This window comes from Phalacrocorax aristotelis, chromosome 3 (genome assembly GCF_949628215.1).
Source record: "Phalacrocorax aristotelis chromosome 3, bGulAri2.1, whole genome shotgun sequence".
NCBI classification, from domain to species: Eukaryota; Metazoa; Chordata; class Aves; order Suliformes; family Phalacrocoracidae; genus Phalacrocorax; species Phalacrocorax aristotelis.
Window position 1 is genome coordinate 83,625,581 of NC_134278.1, and position 20,021 is coordinate 83,645,601.

The window sequence follows — 20,021 nt, forward strand, 5'->3', positions numbered from 1 at the left end:
TCTCCTGAGTGTATGCTATTCCACTTATTGTCAAATTTAGGAAAGAAAGATATTCTGCCACATTATTTTGGAAGCATGTCTCGCTCTAACTACAGTGAACCTATGCATTTAAATCTAGATCCTGTTTTTTTTGTACAGGCTGTCTATCAAACTTGTAGATGTTGAAACTCTTAAATACCATATAAAGACCTTTTTTTAAAAAAATATAAACATATATAGTTTCTGAGAGAAGTTTTTCTGCCTTATTTGCCTATCTTTGCATTTTCTTATGTACAGTTTACTTTAGAGGTTTGCATTAGTTTACAACAGATACAGTATTCCATAAAACAGAGTCTTGTTACCAAATAGTAGCAGTTGTAATAGATCTGTCTCTTCTGTGGTTTTCTTTCAGCATAGAAAATGGCAAAGTATTTTGGGGCTTGCTGGCTTATTTCTTGTACAATTGATGGGTGTTTTTTCCTCATTTTCTGGTGTCTTAGTATTGGGTATTTTTCCATCTGTGACAGTTCAGGGACTTTCATGATGGTTCACACCTTAGATGTATTCTTTATGGTTTTCTAAAGATTTGCTTACATTTATTCTGTCTGCTGTATTTCATTGTCTTATCTATATCGTTAATACAAAGAATGGGCTAATTCACAGACTCCTAAAGTCAGCTTACTCCCATGGAGAGCAAATTTAACCAAAGGTAACTTTTCTTGTGCATCTTTTTTCACTTTTTTTTCTTTTCTTCTATTATTTTGTAAATTGGATTTGGAGAGGATTTCTGCCTGCCAGCAGTCCTTCTCACATCAGTAGTAGCAGACTTGTTGCAATACTAGTATTCTGGATGGCAAATTGTTATGAAAAAGAGGTTGGTGATGCCAGAATAAATTCAGCTGATTCATCCCTGAGCTTTGTTCTCAAGCAGGACTTGAGCGTTTGGAGAAGAGATGATGCTCTGGCATGTTTTGTTGCAACTCTTATTCATATTATTGCTACTGTAAAGATTAATGAAAAAATATTTAGCAGTCCAAATATTGTTCTTCAGTTCAAAAGTGGCGTACAATCTAGGTGAACTATTTTCCTGGAAGCATGAGGCAAAGTACCTTGTGTTCTACCATATCCCAAGGTACAGGTAATTCTGTGTAAATGTTAGGTTTGTTTAATATTATCATTGCTTTTGCAGGAGCCCTTAGTTGGTGGTATGTTCCACAGCAGATTGTGTTTGTAATTACAGATTTCTTAACTTTGGGTTATGATTCTAGCTACTTGGCAAAGAGACTATAACATTTAACACTGTCCTGCTTCTTGCTGTTTCTTGACTACTTTTTTTCCTATTTTTTAAATTTTTTTGTTGTTTTTGAGGGGAGGAGGTAGGGATCATGAGAAAAGCTTTAGATGCTAGCCTTTCATTAAAATTGAAAACCCAATCCTGAAATGCTGTTTTAATATTTCTTTTTTCTAAGAGAATCTGATGAGTTGTACATGCCCAGGTTTTGTGGTGTTTTGAAATGGCTGTGATATATATCATTATTTGCTTTTTTGGTTTTGCATGATGGGGTGGATAGTCCTTCCTTGGAGTCCTCAAACACCAAGAATACGATGTTGTATTACAGGGAACTGAGAAGTCCAGTTGCCTTTCTCTTGGTGGCTGCCATTTCTCTTTTGCATCTCTTCTGACCTAGGTCTAGCAGCTGCTGTTTCAAGAATTTCTGATTTCTATCTCCAACTAAGGTTCTTCTTATAGTTGTTCTGGTATGTTTACTTCTCTAGAGTAGCACCTTACTACCTGACTGAATTGAAATATCATGTTCCAAGTGGACCAGAGCACTGTTCCTTACATTGTGTTTCTCGAAATTGCTATCAATAAAGTTGACAAAATATACTCTGATAATATAGAAAAGTTTCTAGGGCTGTTTTGTGCGAGGAACAATGGTAGCCCTGTGGCACAAGACATGGTATTCCAGCTTCTGTCCGCATGACTGTTATTTGAAAATGCAATTTGCTCTATACAACTTTCTGATTACTGTGCAGCTGATAAAAGCTCTAACTTTGACCTTTTTCAGAATGTAGCTGAAACATTTTATTAGCTATATTAAAGTTTATTTTCAGTAGTTACTTGCAGAATGGTTCTCGGTTCAAACTCATTTTAGCCTGGTTGCAGTAACAACTGTTTTACTTCTCAATGTTTACTTAATCCTTGGATATTGCTATGATAGACAGGGGGAAAAAAAAAGTAATTGGGAGTTTTCTTGGTGCTGATATATGGAATTGTGCCCTTGTTACTTTCACATTTTCTTGTAGTTGTTTTGAAAGCTCAGGTCTGAGCATTTGGGTATTTGGAATGGAAGAACTGCATAGAAGTGTTTGTTTAGTTCAAAATTATTACTGTTGGATCTTAAGATCTAAATTATCTGTGCTATGCTATGTAGTTGTAAAGTGGGCCTTTATCTTGTTTGCCACTTTTTTGAAGTTAAATAAAGATAATGACTGCATTTTGAAATGCATGAGTGTAGTGCCTGACGGAGACACACATCACCACCCTGACGTGTATCCTTAAATTTTGACAGCTCTATCACAGTGCTTTACAATAACCTAAAGTATGCTGTGAGAAACGGGTACGTCTTACTGCATTTTTACTATTTCCCTATAGCATCTCTTACAAAATTCACCAGATTTGTCAATCTTATTAAGAGACTAATCCTTTAGGAAACTTAAGTGTATAAAAGGCAGCTCTCATAGTAGTTTCTGTTGCAGGTTGTCTATTGCAGGCAGCAGCTACTGACCTTGTTTTTTGTCTTGATTTTGAAGCTTGAACTGTATTGTTTGGGTGCTCTTATCCTCTGCCAGTATACTGAGGCCCTTGTTCACCTGGTGTTCTCTCCAATCCAAGTCTCTTCCTTGTCTGTTGCCTCTGTTCCTATCCTGTGTGAAAATAGAACATATCTTAATTTTTTCATTCCTCTTTTTTTGAAGGTATTAGTTTGACACCGTAGGGCCCCTTCCATGCCTTTTCTGAATCCCAGCATTGTGGGGTTACCTGGAAAGACTTTCATGAACTTAACCTAATCTTCTACCTTTTGACAAGTGAATGTTTAGCGCTCATTTATGTGGAGAATAATTAATTTCCCCAGTGCTGTGACTGTAGTCATTGTCAATTTGGAAAAAAAAAAGGCAGTTAAAAACCTGAAATAACTGTGGAAGGTGACTGGACTTGTAGTCATTCAAGTGTGATATGGTATTCTTCTAAGGGGGGAGAGGGTGTGTTTAACTTCCAGCATGAATTAATGCTTCCTTACTTGCTTGGAATGGTCTGAAGCAGGGACGGGGCCTCTGTAGCTAAATGTACCTCATGCAATATCCCAAATTCAGCAGTCTAAATCCTGTTAGGGTTAAGGAAGAGAAAAGGATGTCTGAAGTTCACTTCACTTTTGTGCAACCACAATAATGCTCAGGTTACATTGCTTTATGTGTGTAGTCTAAAGCATTAATATACATATGTTTGTGTGTGTATATATATACACAGATATATGCATACTAACTGCACCAGAAGCCATAGTTTCTGATAAAAAGAATTGGTTGTGCTTTGTTCTTGAACTGGTTTAAACTCTGATACTACTGATTACTAGAACCACAGGTAGTGAATGGGTGTCTCAATTCTGAAGCAAAATTCTGAAAGCAAATTTTGCAATTTGCTTTGTTGTTGAGCCCTGTTAAGAGCGCATGACGGAGGATATTATTTATATAGGGCCATTGTTGTATTCAGGCTGTTGTGGGCTCCCCAGATAAGTAGAAATGGAGTATCTATAAGATAGTAAGGGATGAACTTTACGTAGAGGGGTTTGAGGACTCTCTTGACTAAAGTAGGTATTACTTCATGTATTAAGATTGCTTTTTCTTGAAAACAATACTTTTAAAAATTTCATGTGTTTTCTTCCCTCTTTTTCTTTCTTTCTTAAAGCTACGCAAAGGGATTTTATGTGAAGATATTATTTTGAAAGAGAAGCTAGGCAAGGGGCTGTATACATAAGGACCTGTGGTGGAGGGAGTAGTAAAGGAAAATCCCAAGTTTAGTTTGCTGCTCTCTGGAAGGCCTCTTGAGGGTAAGTTAGGTAGGTTTGTCTCTGTCTTGGTACTGGTCTGAAAAATAGTTCTGATTACATATTTCATGTGTTGGATGCTAAGTTCATGAACAGTTTCAAGGTTCACTAAAAGAAACCCATCAGGTAGCTGAGTAATTCTCCTTTAAATAAGAGTTTTCCTTGATTTTCTTAAAGCAGAGTATAGGGCTTGAAGAACAGAAATAATGAAAAAGATGAGTAATAGATTTTAAAAATCCTCAGTTGGCAGAGAGATCTGAATTTTTCTATAGTGCTGATCACTTTTAATTGATATTTTTGTAGGACCAGCTTACACTGACCTCTCATGGCATCCAACAAATTTGTCATTAAGGTAAGTAGAATGTCATAGCTTTCATTTAAAAAAAATCTGTAACACTGCTTAGACTGTGTGTACATTCGTTTTAAAGTTAATGATGAAGAGGTGCATCCTTCAGGTTTCTGGTCATAGTAGCATATTTTGTATCACCTTTCTGTCTTTCTGGAAACAAACTTCTTGAATCGCTGCTGTGTCATGGGAGAGTGTGTCTGAGGTCAGCTGAAGATTAAAATCCTGTCGCTAAAAGTCATTAGTTGTGTAGTTAAAATTAAAAACCTGCATGAATTTTCAGTAAAACAGTATTTACTACCTGAAATAAAATTTAGGGTTGATTCTTCTCTTGCTGTAATCTTGCAATATTATTTGTGCACTTCCCCGGTAATATCAGAGTTTCTGGTTTAAGGGGTAAACTCTTTATGATACTTGACTCTTTATTTACATCTTTTTTTTTTTTTTGCCTCTTTTCTCATTTTCAGGGTTTAGTTGTCTTACACCCAGTAAAATGCCATTGCAGTTTATTTTGCAAACAGCCTCTGACTTTTGGTTTTGTGTGAAGGATAATGCTTTTCAAAACATTCTGTAATGAACATAGCACTTCGTAATTCTACTGTAACTATATCAGCTTATCAATAAATAAAACTAATTGTTCAGTAAAAATTGTGAAACCTTCTCTTTTGGACCTTCTCTCCTGTTTCTATGTTAGCACAACAATTTCTCTTGGAAATACTTTTTCCAGGAATTTTCTTAACAGAAGATGCTTTTTCGTCTGTGGATTAGCTTGGGCTTTTTGGAGGGCAGCTACAAAAACCTCCCTGCCTGATCAGGCTGTGGAAGCTGTTGAAGCTTGGTTTTGTGGGTAACCAACCTATTCAACAAGCAGACCAAATGCTTACTTTTTGTGTGCTATGTGTTATTTTCCAGGGAAAACTGCTGTCATTTATTGGGACGTTGCTTTAAATATTTTACTGTTTAATGTGATTGTAAACTTTAAATTGACAGTGTCATGTCTGTATTATTCACTGCTTCTGAATTGATATAGGAGTTAGGAGAAACAGCTATGATTCTGAGCACACTTTAGCTGATATTCTATTTGCCACTGATGTGGGTAACAACAGTGGCTGAGGCTGAAGGCATTTTTTTCTCAGCTGAGAACTCTTGATATCATCAATGTTAATTTAAGTGCTCAAGAAAACAAGTGGTGTGAATTAAAATACCTTCACTGGGTAAACAGCCTTAAGATATTTGATTACTGACCTGCCTTATTACAGCCTCCTGATTCAGCATAAACACTTTACCAGTATTTAGCATGTACCCTGGTAATCCTGAAGTAGTTTAACATCAGTGACTATCTGAGCGAATGGATAGGTTTTCACTGAGCATGGATTTGTAGGTAAGCAATATCACAGAGAAAACTTTATTTTCTTTCTGATAGTATTTGAGAAATTGGGATAAGTTTTGCCTGTACTAAATGCTGAATATCAACTTGCCTTGACTAAAATGTATCACATATATAATGTGAAAAGTTGATTGGAATTCACCTTGTGCACAGATGCGTAACATTTTATTCGTTAGTTTAGGGTTTCTGTGTGAATTTTTGCCTCTTTACATTCACTGGATTTGTGTTTTATGTGAACATTCCCTTTTTTAACGCTGTTTGACTTTCACATACATTTTTCAAGAAAGATCCTGGTGCAGAAGATTCTCCATGAAAATATTTTCTGCCTTTTAATTCTTCTCTGCAGGGGTGGAGTATAGAAAATGCTATGTTCTTACATTTAGGTTCCTCATATGTGAAATTGATAAAGGTATTTTACTGAGTCTGAAAATGTTTAATGCACGCCTCGTCTTCTACGTTCTCTACTTTTAAGTTTTAGATTTTGTAAGCATGTGTATGTTAATTTTTTTGGTGAGAGCCAAAAGTACAGCTTATCAGTCTTTCAAGTCTTAGCTGACTGGAACACAATTAAGAGGAAAACACCTATAATGTGTTTAATGGCTTTGCTTCTTAACAACATATATTTTATATGAGAATCCCTGTACCTCCAATGTAATGGTCAATTATTTTCAGCAGAGGGAGCAGTTGGCCTATTTTTGAAATGTGATCGTAAGCTTGGTTTTATGGCAATTAAGAGCAATTGAAATAAAAGAATTGATGCAGTAAAATGGCTTTAAACCTTAATACAAAAACTGCAGTTAGGTCCTAAACACTTTCTTTGCTTGCCAAGTGACTGGATGCCATAGTGTTGTGATGTGCAATAGATAATATTTTTTGCAAGTTAATTTGATCATCAATTTTCAATTTTAGGGAATATTGATACTTCATAAAGTGCTGCGTGGTACAATACCGCCAAATCTGGAAAATAAGACACATGAATTTAATTGAGCTTTCTGTGCATGTTGCTAAAATATTTTACTGCTGTTCTGAGAAATAAATCTTAACTTTAATTGGTGAGGCTTAAAGCAAAATCATGACCTCTATATGGATTTGAAAAATAATATCACTAGGGCCTTGTTTCAAACTTTGGACAAACTAGAAAGAATTACTCTTCCAGAATTGTGCAAATTGACTTTATTCATGCCAAACTGCAAAACTAAATGTAGTAATTTTTATGGCTACAATAGAAAAATTTCATTTACTATTTTCTGCAATTTGTTCATTTGCCAGACACTGAAGACTTTAAGTTGTTACTACATTTCAATAGCTCCTCTCAAAGGGAAGCTTTTTTTTTTTACTTTGCCATTCCCTACTTTGAGAAATTAAGAGCTCTGTTCTGTCTCAGATTTGTAGGCTTTTGCTAGCAAATATCTTAGATTCACATAATTATAGTTTTGATGTTCCCTGTGGTCATCCAGCGTGCTCTGCAATCGATTTTTCAGCAGTGTTCCTTGTTGTTAATTTAAATTACTGCATGCTGGAGGCGTATATGAAACTTTTTGGACCCTCCTACTTCAAGATTTTTGCTTGCTTTAAATTGCAAGTTCCTTTGAGGCAGTAAGCATATTTTTCTGTTTTATACGGGGAACAAAGATGAAAGTACTGGATATGACTGGACAGAAAAATGACAGTGTGACTGTAATGTGGTCAATTTTCCCCTTTGTTTTGCATGTGTGTGCATCCTTTACTTTTTAATATTGATGTATCTTAATGTAATCAATAAGATATTGATTTATAACCAATGGATCTTAACATCTGTCTTTGCATACCTTAGCAGTGCTCCATGAAAGAAAGCGTGCATAGAAAGAATGTTGATTATAGGCTCTAACAGTATGTAGAAGAAAATGGAGAGAGATCTTCCTGTCAGACAATATGCTAGTATGTACTTACAGGGCTGCAGTGCTCAGAACAACTATAAAGACAGGTGGTTGGAATTGTTATTACTGAGTAGCATCACACACTTCACTTGGCTCTGATGTTCATTTCTATATGAATGGATAAACTGTGATACTTGTCTAAAAGGGCTTAAATGTCTTAAGAAGATAACAAGGGATCAGGGGGAATTTAAAATAGGAAGCAGAAGACAATAATAATGGATGGAGGGACATGTATTTAGTTTTCTTTAACTCTGTATTGAATTCTGTTTCATGGGACCAGATATGGAATGACTGAAGTGATGAGTAAATAAGTTCCAGAAGAAAGAAAAGAGGAAGTTGGGAGATGCGGGGGGGAGGAAAATTAAGTGTATAGTTTAATTCTAAACCTCCTGGAGTAAATGGAAGTTTCCTCACTGACCTCAGAAGATTAATTTTCAAGCCTAGGGAAATGATGAGTGGATGAAGGGTTGAGAGATTAAAGTGTTAGCAAAAGGAATAGGAAGCCAGCGGGATAAACATCAATAGCGGAAACACTGCTTTCATGGGGAGTGCTTCAAATAAGGAACAAAAGGATGGTTCAACTTGCATTACTTTTTTTGGTAATTCAGATAAATCTGATAAGTTTTAAAAGTACCAGTTTTGCCAAAAAATTAGGTTTTTGCTAATCATGAGCACTATACTACTGTGACAGTGATAGAATTCTAAATACACACCATTCCAAGTGATATTGTTTTAGATGTAATTAATTCAAAGATGTAATCTCCATGATATTTGCCATATGCCTTATTTCTAACCAGCACTAACATATTTTACACCTCCACTGTTCCGCTTCTTGGTGATCTTGGTGGTACTGCCTGCTTGACCCCTGAGTCCAGCAGTGAAGGAGGAATTGATGAGAAACTGAGAAGCAGGCGTCAATCTCTTCGAGTCCAGCAAAATTCGGGGCTTAGCAGAGATACTGTGTGAGGGTCACTGGATGTCTTTAGGTCATGGGAGAGGCTTCAGCTTGCACTGTAGGTGAAATTCTTCATTCAGTTCTTTCCAATGAGTTCAGGTGGTGGTTAGTAGGCTAGGAGGTAAAGGGATCCATGTCTCATAATACCTGGTAATGTCATGTACAAACAGTTTAATGATGCAGTGATGTAGTTTTTGCTCTTGATGTTAGTATAATGAAAATTTAATACAAAAATTTTTGTATTGTTTTTATGTGGCCTGTCTCTTCCCTGGACAATGTAGATGGATGCTGATATGTGGAAGTTATCTGAGTATTTGATATATCAGTGTGTTCTGACTGGACTGTGGAGTAAAAGGGAGAAGAGAGACTGACAACATATTTTTATTCTTTCCTTATGTCTCATCTATGTGGTTCACAACTTCCTTAAAAGGCATCTATTTTTAAAAGCAAAATTATTGCTTGGTTTCAATTCTCAGGTAAAGGCTTATTTTCTGGATGTTTTTTGTTCACTGCAGCACTTATTCAACCATGTCTTTGCAGTATTTTTCTTGACTCAGTGGGCAAACTTTTCCTTAAATAACAGTACCAGAGAACATTGCACCTTATTTCAGTATTCTGTTGCAGTCATTGCTAAGCATGAGCACTGATGATGCTCAGATATTGTGAAAACCCTTTAAACTGCTGATAAAGTGATGACTCATGGTCACCTGATAAACAGATTCATTACCATGACTCCAGAAACTTTAGATCCCATGTAAGTGTTTCACTTCCCACACCAGTTCTTCTAAAAGGGATGATGATGCAGTTATTTTCTAACAGTTGACAGCTGCTCAATTAAGCTGTGACGATGTAGTTGGTAAAAACTATAAATTCCAGACTTTTTTAGTAATAGTTTAAGGAACTAAAATCTGTATGAGCTGTGAAGAAGTCACCAATATTACTCACAGTGTTACTTGGAGTGTTTTATAATAAAATGATACATTTTAGATTTCATTTACCATGCCTGAATTAAGTTCTTTTTATAGTGGATCTGACCCAAACCTCACTGAAGTCAGTGGACTTTGGATCAGAGCCTGTAGGAGTATATTGGTAGCACACTATAGCTTAACAAAGAACATAATTTGTTTCATAAACAGCCTTCCTTGGTTCAGTTTATTTGTCTTTTTTAAATGCAGTCTGTTTGTCTATAATGTCAACATCTAAAGAAGTTAGGTTGGAAAAATACTGAAAATAATACAGCCAAGTAATAAATATAAAATATAGATCACTTTTAATTCCTTTTAATTCCAATATGGAAAGAGTAAAATGAAAATCCCTGTGTTGCCGGCTTGTGATTACCCAGGGACTGTGAAAAGATGGATAAAGTGAAAATAGAACTATGAAAAAATATTAACTTAGACTTTAGGTGTGTGTGATTCTACATTATAAAGCAGAAAAAGGTTCTCAAAAAGTAATCGAATGTAGGGTAGTGTGTGGTGGTTCATTCACTCTTAAATGATTGGGAGTTTGACTGGTGGTTTTTCTTACACTAGTTTCCCTCTTTTGACTGGAAATATTTCTAACTTGAAATACTGTGAGACACCATGCTTAAGAAAACCAAAATATTAAGTGATTTCAAATGTCTGTGATTGAAACTTTTGCTAGAATGGATAATGTTTGTGTGTGTTTGGGAGGAATATAAAAATATTATTTTTCTCTTGGTCCACATCTGTTTAAAAATAAAAATTCATGCTTTAAAATTTAACATGCAGGCTCCTACTATTTTTTTTTAGTTATGTCTCTGTTTGGTTTTTGCCATTTATTTTCCAGATGACTAATTTCAGACTTCGATGATGAACATTATGTGTTTTTTCTGTGCTAAAAACTGGGACTCATCTAGTTTGAAAAAAAATGGTCTGATCAGGATTGAATATTAACTTAAGGGGGGAAAAAAGCTAGAATCAAGACAAATTTCTGAGATGCTATATCAGTCATACAGACTATGTCAACAAATTGCATATGGAAAAGTCATGGCTTGTTTCTGTGTTGCTGTTTTTTGTCTTTTACCCTGAATCCCTCTCCACCATTTTCATTACCACAAGTAGTGTGATAATGAAGAGGCAAAAAGTTGCCCATTTAATGAAGAAATTTAATAATCATGTCAGAAACACATTTGGAAAACAATCTGTAGTCTGGAGTGAGGTGGTATCTTAACTGACAAAAAAGAACCCTTATTACAGAAGGCAAGTTCTGTACAAAACAGTATTTGTTAGCTGAGAGATTTTCACTTGGAAAAGTGGGAAGAGAATAGTTTGTGGTCTAGATCATGTGCAGACAGTTTTGAACCAAAATCTTAACTTCAGTGATTCGAGTGCTTCCAGAGGATCTTTCCCTGTTGACTGTGTATGCTTTGCTAGGAAAGTGTGGTCCATTTATGAAGCCTTAAGAGCAAGTCTCACCTATCTTGGTTTTGTATTTTCCTGTCTTTTTAGCTTCATTGAGGCTTCTTTGCTATTTCTGCTATCTGTACGTTTTACAGACAGATCCTCTTGCATGAAATCCTGAATCTACAAGCCTCAGCAAAACAAAGACTTTATTCCTCCTTCTTTGTAACTTGCCATGCACATATGAAATAACATTCAAGTGGAGAATCACTGTAAAGATGCTGCATCAAATGCTCGGTGAAAAATAGTTGTTAGTCTTGAGGGAGAGTGAGGAAAAGAACAGAGGTAAGGAAGAACGACATGGTGGTTTCCACACAAGAAAATATGACATAGCCACAGAATAGTTTTCTCAGCATTTTTGTGTTGTTGGTGACTGAGGTTTGAGGATATCTGTAAAGGTACTGCAAGATTTCTATCCTAATTTTACTCTAAAAACCTGTGCAATAACTAAACTAAACTCAGCTCTATTCCACGTGCAAGGTCCTCTTTCTAAGGCCCTGCTTAGTTTCCGGGAAGTAGGAAGGTGCCTGGCATATCTGACACCACTCAGCAGGTGAAACAACTGTTTTATATAAGATGTAGTTAAAAATAGTCATTCAAGTTCAGGCCAATATTCCCCTATTTTAAACTCAGAGGATCATCTTTGTTCATTGAATATGCCAGTGATTTAATAGCACTCATAATGAACCAAATATAAATGGTTGTTGTTTATCCTGCTTTGTATCATACAGATAAAGGCTGATAGAAGTGTATAGCTCTGAACATAAAATATTTGCTGAACTAAAGAGTTGGGAAAGAGCTAAGTCTTGGGCCATTAAAGAGGATCTGTTCAATACCAAGATCCTAGGATTTGACAGTTGGTAGGGTCATGCAGTATATAGCTTTCCCTTCTTTATTTTGACATTCCTATAGTATAAAAATAGGAAGGAAAGTAATATAAGAAGCACTACCATAGTGCATTGCCTTGCTGTAATAAGGTTCTCTTCAGTAGTGGAAAACAAGCTTGTAAAGAGTTATTCCCTTTGTGGTCTTGTCTGTAAATCTCTGGTTCTTACTGTGCTGGGTATTAAACTGTCACATAGTCGCAATCCATGTCCCAGGTAATTTACAAAAAATTTAGATGATAGGAGTAAGTCTGACACATCAAAAGTTGAAAATGAAGGCCATAATTTGAAAAAGCAATCAACAAAAACATATTATCTCCTCAAACAAGTGCTGAGTACTGAGTGTTTGTAGTATATCATCAAACAGACTGAATAACAGGGGCTGGTGATTAAATCATCATTGGGCTGCCATGGGCGTCCCAGCAGAGAGGAATTTTACAGGAGGATTTTGAGTAAAACATCATCATCAGTTAATAGATTTCTTCAGAAAATTTTTATAATTTGTTGTTAGTTTAAAATCTTTATATGTTGATTCATGCATCTTTCAGAAAATCAAATTGAGTATTTTATTTTGCTTTTATTGCTTGGTGAAAACAGGGTGCTGTTTAGAGATGACCTTAAAAGACTCCCCAAAAAAATGTTAAGGAGAATGTTTCTTTGCCTAAACCCCTTTACCCTGATAATTGGCAGGAATCGTCATTTGATTTGCAGAATGTTTGGAGTATACAACTAGGGGTACTTGCTGATTATGAACAGAGAAGAGATGTAATTACAGATCCCCAGCATATTCTACATAGTTTCAGAAACCTCTTTGCTAATTTGAAGTAATTTTCTATAGGGCTATTAGAGGTGGTTCATACGTTATCGTCGTTGTTGTTGTTCTATAGAGGCCTACATTATTAAGCATGTAGGAACTGCTGGGATTTAGTTCAGTTTTGTAACTTGCTATTTGAACTATGATACAAATTTTGGGAAGGAAAAATCCAGTGATGAAGAATACAATAAAAAATACTGTCAGTTCAGAAGTGAAATTATATTCAGATATTGTTAGAAGCCTACCTTTTTGTTAGAATCTCTTGCAAGCGTCAAGAAAGCTCACAGTATTTTAAGTTGTACACCTAGAAAATCACTTAAAGCTCTGTTGTTGGCAGCCAGCCTTGTGACAGGATGAGGCAACCGTTATTCACATACCATTATGAGGCAGCATTCCCACTCCAAGCAGAAAAAATGAAGGTGGCAAAATACAATTTCCAGATTTGTAAGTTGGCTAGGCCATTGGATCTGTAGTGAAGTGTTATGGGTACCACTGATCATCATAGACTGTTACAACATAATAGAAAGTTTGATCTGCACAGTGGGCTACAAGTTCAAAACTAGAAGGCAAAAAAAAATTCTGGAATTACCAGCAGCATTGCTTGTCATTGTTCCTTGGAAACCCACGTGCAAACAGAGCCTTGCTTCTCATTCTGTTGTTCTGCCAATTTGGTATCCGTCCTTTACACGGAGGTATCAGGAATAATAGATTGTCAAACACTTCAGCTTTTTTTTTTATGAAGAGCAAAAAGCAGAGAACTTCAGTATCACCATTAACTCTTATTAGCTGTGGGCTCTGTTTTATGGACCTTTTTGAAACAATGCTTGAATAGTAATATAGAGCTGTGCCTACTCTTCAGCGGGTACAAGTGTTCCTGAAATAACCACAGCTTGTATCCTCCTCCTGAGTATTTCTATTCCATGTAAGAAGTGGTTGTGTCCTTAACACCAGACTTTATCTACATAGATACTAGTGACTTTAAATTGATGGAAATTGTAGTTTCAGAATAGGCAACATAATGGTATTTAAGAGGGTAAGGTCATTCACTGTGAATATCTACTTTATAGGCATGCCCATGTGAAAACCTCTGCTGCTGATGGCTGTCATCTTATTGGTACTTGATTTTGAAATGCTACTTCTTCCTCTTTGGATTGCCACACAGATTTAGTGGCTAGACCTTGATCAACAAGTGGCACACTCATGTCTCTAATTCAACTATCTGTGAGTTCAGTGATCTTCAAGACATTTTGATTAGTTCCCTTGTCTTTTTGGTAATATTTTGGATCTCTTCAAAAAGTCAGTATGCTAGATGTTTAAATGTTAAAATGATAAGACATTAAGCCAAATCTATTAAAATATAATGTAGTTGAAATGTGATGCTATCTATTATCTTACTAGTGTGGTGAATAACAGGGCGGTTTTTCTCAAATGGTTGTTCTCTTGTGGGCTGTGTGACGGAGGTTAAGGTGAGGATTCCAGGCTTTTCCACAAAGTGAAGAGACTATGAAAATTCTGTTCTGTGAGAGCTCATTCTCAGCAGCAAACATCTCCCTTGCTTTTATTTTCATGTTTATAGCAGCACCTTATAGAGACTTACAAATCAGACAGACCTAGGGAAAGAAAGTAAAATGAAAAGTGGCAGGGTTGTGGAGCAGGCTGTGGAAGGTCAGTGTGCCACGGGGGGGAGCAACTTCGGGATAAGCTTTCACCTCTATAACTGTTGTTGAATAGCAGGGGTGTATGTTTTTAAATTGCAGATAACCTGCAGATTCTAAGCATGAAAATGCAATAATGTACTGTTAATATTCTCGGGAACAGATTGCATGTGAACAAGTAATGGGATTGGGATGATTATGCTGCAGAAAGAAAATCTGTCACTGAATACTTGTGTATTCTGGAGTTTCCCTCTGTGACTTCCATAAGAAGCTTCTACAATCTAGCATTATACAAAATAAATTTTCAGGCCTTTCTTTGTTTGCAGCTGTCTTCAACCAATCCATTAACTTTTCTGGACTAGCGCAAAACCTGAAAGTTTACAAATAATTCCACATTGAAGAAACGGATAGCATAAAGCTTTATTTAGCTGAAAAAGAAAAGTAAATGAAACTCTGTGCTAAAGGGTCCAGCCGTGGTGGGATACAATTCTTTCATTCCTCCTCTTATGCAGGATAAGGTTTGTTCTGAGGCAGTTTGGTCTTAAAGTATAAAAATGGTATAAAAGCAGCAGGCACCAGAAATAAGGCAGCAATAGGCTTGGTGATGGAGGAAGCCCCTCTCGGGCTGGGGGGACAGTAGGTGGTGACCCTGGTGGTACGGGGGGCTTCAGCACCAGGCCCAGCTGGGGCAGACCAGGCCTCTTGCAGGAGGGCAGCCTCCCTGGTGGTGGGGAAGCCCATATGCTAGGTGTGGTCCAACCTCCAGCCTGGCTGCCCACGATGGATGCAGGAATCCAGTAATGCTGCTTGGCTTCTTCCCCCTGGGTGTAGTTCAGCCAACTAGTCCCCCACTTCAAAGACAGAGAAATGGCAAGCAGGTGTTAGTTCACTTCATTTCTGCTGAGGTACAGAGCCATACTGCTTCCTTTGAGGAAACTCAGAAGAACCCCTTTCAAGGGTCATGTACTGTTTGTTTTTATAGCGAATTACCCTTCATATGTATTTCTTTTCTAATGACTTCTTGATCATTTCTCTCATTTGGGAAGTATACTTTTAAAGACTTCTGGTGACATGTTTATTTTTCTTAAATGTTTATGGAACAGAAACACAACCTCATGAGGCATGTGTGTCCCAAATGGTCCCACAGTGTTAATTCTGTTCGTTCATTTTATCTCTGAAATTTTTTTCTTCTAACTTTAATCCTGTAATTTTAGAGAAGAAACTGTTTTCCATGCACACGTTAAAAATATCAGTAGGGTATAAGCATATGGAAAACTTAATAGGCAATTTCTCCTTCTCGTTCTATGTTCTTACATACGCAGATCATCATTAGGGAAGAAAAAAAGGCAAACGGAACTGGAAATCTCTCTCTGACTTTTTTACACCCACATTCTTGATAACAACCTTGTACTTTCAATCTTTTTTTCCAATGAAGTCTTTGAAATTTTAGCCCTGGGTAGTGGAGTTTGCAGATGCTGAAAAGATGATAGCCTCTGCTTTTTATTGCTGGTGGTGGGAGGGAATCTCAATTAGTGTGAAAAATAGTGACAGTTCTTGTATTGAGTGATTGAAGAAAATACTTCTGATTTATACTGCATGCTTGCCTTTTAAAATGGTATGTCTTATTGCTAGATGTAGAATGGGAAGATGGGACAGTTTGATATGCTTTAGCTATGGCAGTCTTTAGATACAAGTGTGTGAATGGTAAATCTACTGAATGATCTCCCTGTGTTGCAGATAGCTTGCCTCTTCTTTTCCCTAATGGTTTCACAGTGCTCTCCTCAGGAAACCATGAGAGCAGTAGGGCTTTGGTTTTTATTTAAAAAAAGAAAAAAAGGTTAACAGTAGTTGCATATTTCCAGTGATTTCTAAGCCAATTACCAATAGCAATTTACAGCAAAAATTTCCTAAAACCCAGCAAATTAGAGATTTAAGACATTCATGTACTAAAGCTGTGATATAATAGATACAGTTGTAATAAAAATTTAATAATTTAACACATCTTACATGCTAAGAAAATACGAGCAGAGTTACCATAGTTTCAGAATGTCTTGGTTTTTAACAATGTTTGTTATATTTAATGTCTTGATTCCCCCCCCCACCAAATTCTTTTCCTTGCTAAACAATGTAAAGGAAAGAAAAACTAACTTCTGTGAAATACAAATCCTATGAAAGCTTTGTTTCAATTTATTAATTACTTTTATAAAAGGGGGGGTAAAGATATAGGTTATATGTATGTTGTGATGCTCATTTTAAGAAACTTAAATCTCAACACTTCTAATATTGGCAGTCTGGCATTCATTGTAAGTATAATAGGTTATTTCATGCTGCTTCTCCTTATATGCATGGTTATGATACTGAAATGTTAAGACCACACACAGACAACAAGGTCACTAGCCACTTACGCATGTAAACAGTCTGGCTTTTTACAAAGTGGAAAAATATTTCTTGTGCAGTATTTTAACATGATCAGCATGTTAAAGCTCAATCTGCAACTGTGTCAACATTTCTTTGGCTGTAACCATTAATTCTGTAGCCTCTTGATAATATGTAAAATGTGAAACTGGTTTGTTTACTACTGGGATTTGTCAGCAATTACTGTTTGCATTTAGCTTAGTACTTTCAAATAGATAATAGATCAAAGAATTATTTTGCATCATCACTCTGGTTTTAGTAAAACAAAGGACTCTTTCAGCTGGCTTTGGGATCTTTAAAGGGACATTGGAGCAATAAATTATATAAATATTGTTCTTATACCTGTCTGACTTTAGTAGGCACAGGTACAATATATTAGATAAGATCTTGTAACCACTATTTGATGTGAATTTAGCTATAGAGACAAGAACATACATCTCTCTTGGGCCTTGGTTCTCACAAGACCTGGTGTGGCTTCAACTTAGCTAGGATTCTTTTGCTTTGCTTTTTTTTCTTTTAAATAATGCATGTTTTCAGCATTTATATTACCATTAGGTACTGCAAGTACAGTGGTCATGTGCAATATTATCTAAGAGTCGTATCGTCTTCATCACAAAGAACTGTAAAGGCTATAAGTTCTGGTAGGCTGTTCTTCATTTGTTTATAATATGGAGCTAATAAGAATAAGATGGCATAGAAGCATTTTTATGGACATCATATTTAGTCAAATATTTGTTTTTATTAGTGTCTTTTATCTCTCTTCTCAAAGTCTTTGTTAATATATTTATAAAATTAGTTTCAGTGTATCTTTGAGGTTTTACAAGTAACAAAAAAACCACAAACAAACCCCAAAACTGACTAGACATATCTACAGAACTTTGATAAGGATATTTTGTTTACTTAGAAGTAGGCTGTGTAATCACTAACTAAAAATTACCACTGCTCCTGAGAAGATGCCATTTGTTAATTCTGTGATTTCAGGGGCATCTTGTTAAAATATTTCTCCTGAGTTTTCTTACAAGTTTGTACACATATATAGTATTTGCTTTCCTATGAGTATTTTATTTAAGAGATAAAAATAACAGCATAGTATAGAATGCACAGCAATCCATAAGACTGCTACTTTAAAAATCTCAACATACAGACCAAATTGCAATATGGATGAGGTAAATTACTGGGGGGAAATTCAGTTTTAGGAATAGCCAGCTGATAGTATAAGCTATTATATGAGACTCTTAAAAGGCAAACCTGTATTTTTAAAGTCACTCTAATAAAGTATTTAATAAATGTGTCACCACAGGAGAATAGTAAAGCTTTCAGTTTCTAGATCACTATCTATTCATTATTAAGACTTAAATGCTCTTTGCTGCTTAAATTCTGTTGCTATTACAGAATACCACTCAATCCAGATGTTTTGCAAGTGCTAAAATTTAAATGAAACTTCTGCCCAGTAAAAGTCAAACATACCATTCTCCCAAACAGCATATGAACAAAGAGAATCAATGTGTTTCATCATTCCTGTTCGGTTGTCTGGCCCAGCTTCATTTCCTTTGATGGAAAAATGATAAATTACAAAGTGAGGCAGCAAATTATCTTTATCTGTTAGTTAAAATGAAATTCTTGATACCGGTTTTGTCTTCTAAGATTTTAAACATTTAAATTGTGAATTTTGTGCAAAGATTTTGTCTGGTACAGTAATGGGAACAGAATATTTTTTTCCAGAACAAGTCGATCTTCTAGCTGCATGTTAGAGCATAGTAAAGGAGCTCCTTTAAAACTGTTCCTAACCGTTTTGTTTTGTTTTGTTTTTCCCCAATGTCAACTGACAACATTTGGCCTCTTCAACATATATGCATACTGTATAGTGTTTATATAAAGTTTCTATATTAAGTATATATTAGTACATATATTTTTTTAAAAGTTACTTTTTTACTTGTTTTTTCCCTACAGATGGTAACTTTTGGACATACAGCTATGTATTATAGTCTTTTGAATGGTGACAAATCACAGGCTTTAAGAAGCAACAGTAATTGTAAGTTGAGTTTTGTGATGGGCCCTTTTCCATTGGTTTGGAAATCTCCCCACAAAGTTATGCACACCTGGAAAAATCAGTTGACATTTATACAGTAGATTCAATTTATTGTTAAGAAAAACCTCTGCTGAGAGTGAATCTTCTGTGACCTTAGTGGTCCCTGCTGGACTGGAGATGAGAAGGGTAAAGATGGAGTCAGTGTTATTTGGAAATAAAGAAGAGGGTGGGATGACTTACTTTAAAACAAAACCCAACAACAACAGAAGGCAAACAAAACCAAAACTGCTGGAGATCCTTATTATTTATGGGGCAGAGACTGAATGGCATGTGGGTGGACTACAGGGATTCAGTAGTTTGGGCGATGAACAGAGACCGACTGTTAGGAGAGAAGTGGAGCAAGAATGAGGAGAAAGGTAATGGTGGACGTCAACACTGGAGTAGGGATGTGCAGGTAGCATCAAACTGAAAGCTGAACAAAAGGTTAGGAACAGGGCCATAGCCTCCTGCTTGCCCTTACCTCTTCCGAAGTGTAGAGCAGGGGAAGCTACAAAGACTTGGTAATGACTCGATAATAAGATGAGGATTAGGAGTAGTAAATGATATTCAAACTGATGGAAGATTTTGAGTGGCAAGATTAATTGGTAGAAAGTCTGGTTTTGGCAGCTTGAAATAGCGAAGAGATTAGGAATATCCAGATGGTGGAAAGTGTCATTTTGGGGGGATAATTGGCACAAGTGTCTCCTTTATAGCCTGTGCTCTCCTTTGCACCCTGGAAGGAGAACCTAAGATCCCTGAAGTGAAACAAAGTCACAAAATGTTTTGTCCTTCTCCAGTACTAATCCAAAGAAAGGATGATGGTTTACTGTAGGTTAAGTGTATTGGTTCAACTGGTGAAGATTTCTGTGGTGCTTCCAATCCTGCTAATTTCCCTGTGGTAGTCAAAGTGTCGCTAGATAGTAGATTTTCTTCAATCAGTTTTCTGCTTGCCCTTACCAAGGTTGTATTCAGAAACTGTTTAACTTAACAAATCTACCTGCAGTCATGTAGGAACACATGTAATGTCCTTGGCCTTTCCTGAAGTCTTTCTGTAGTATTTTGTGATGGTGTTTTTA

At 36.1% G+C, this 20,021-nt stretch overlaps 1 protein-coding gene across 1 annotated transcript in view; it reads left to right on the top strand.

Annotated features, from left to right (window-relative positions):
• The window catches only part of SLX4IP (SLX4 interacting protein), a 78,475-nt gene that overhangs the window by 1,792 nt on the left and 56,662 nt on the right, over nt 1-20,021 (top strand). The window contains 1 exon segment of the mRNA XM_075088230.1: nt 4,386-4,434. Within this exon segment, the coding sequence (XP_074944331.1) occupies nt 4,408-4,434 (27 nt within the window). The 5' untranslated portion in view covers nt 4,386-4,407.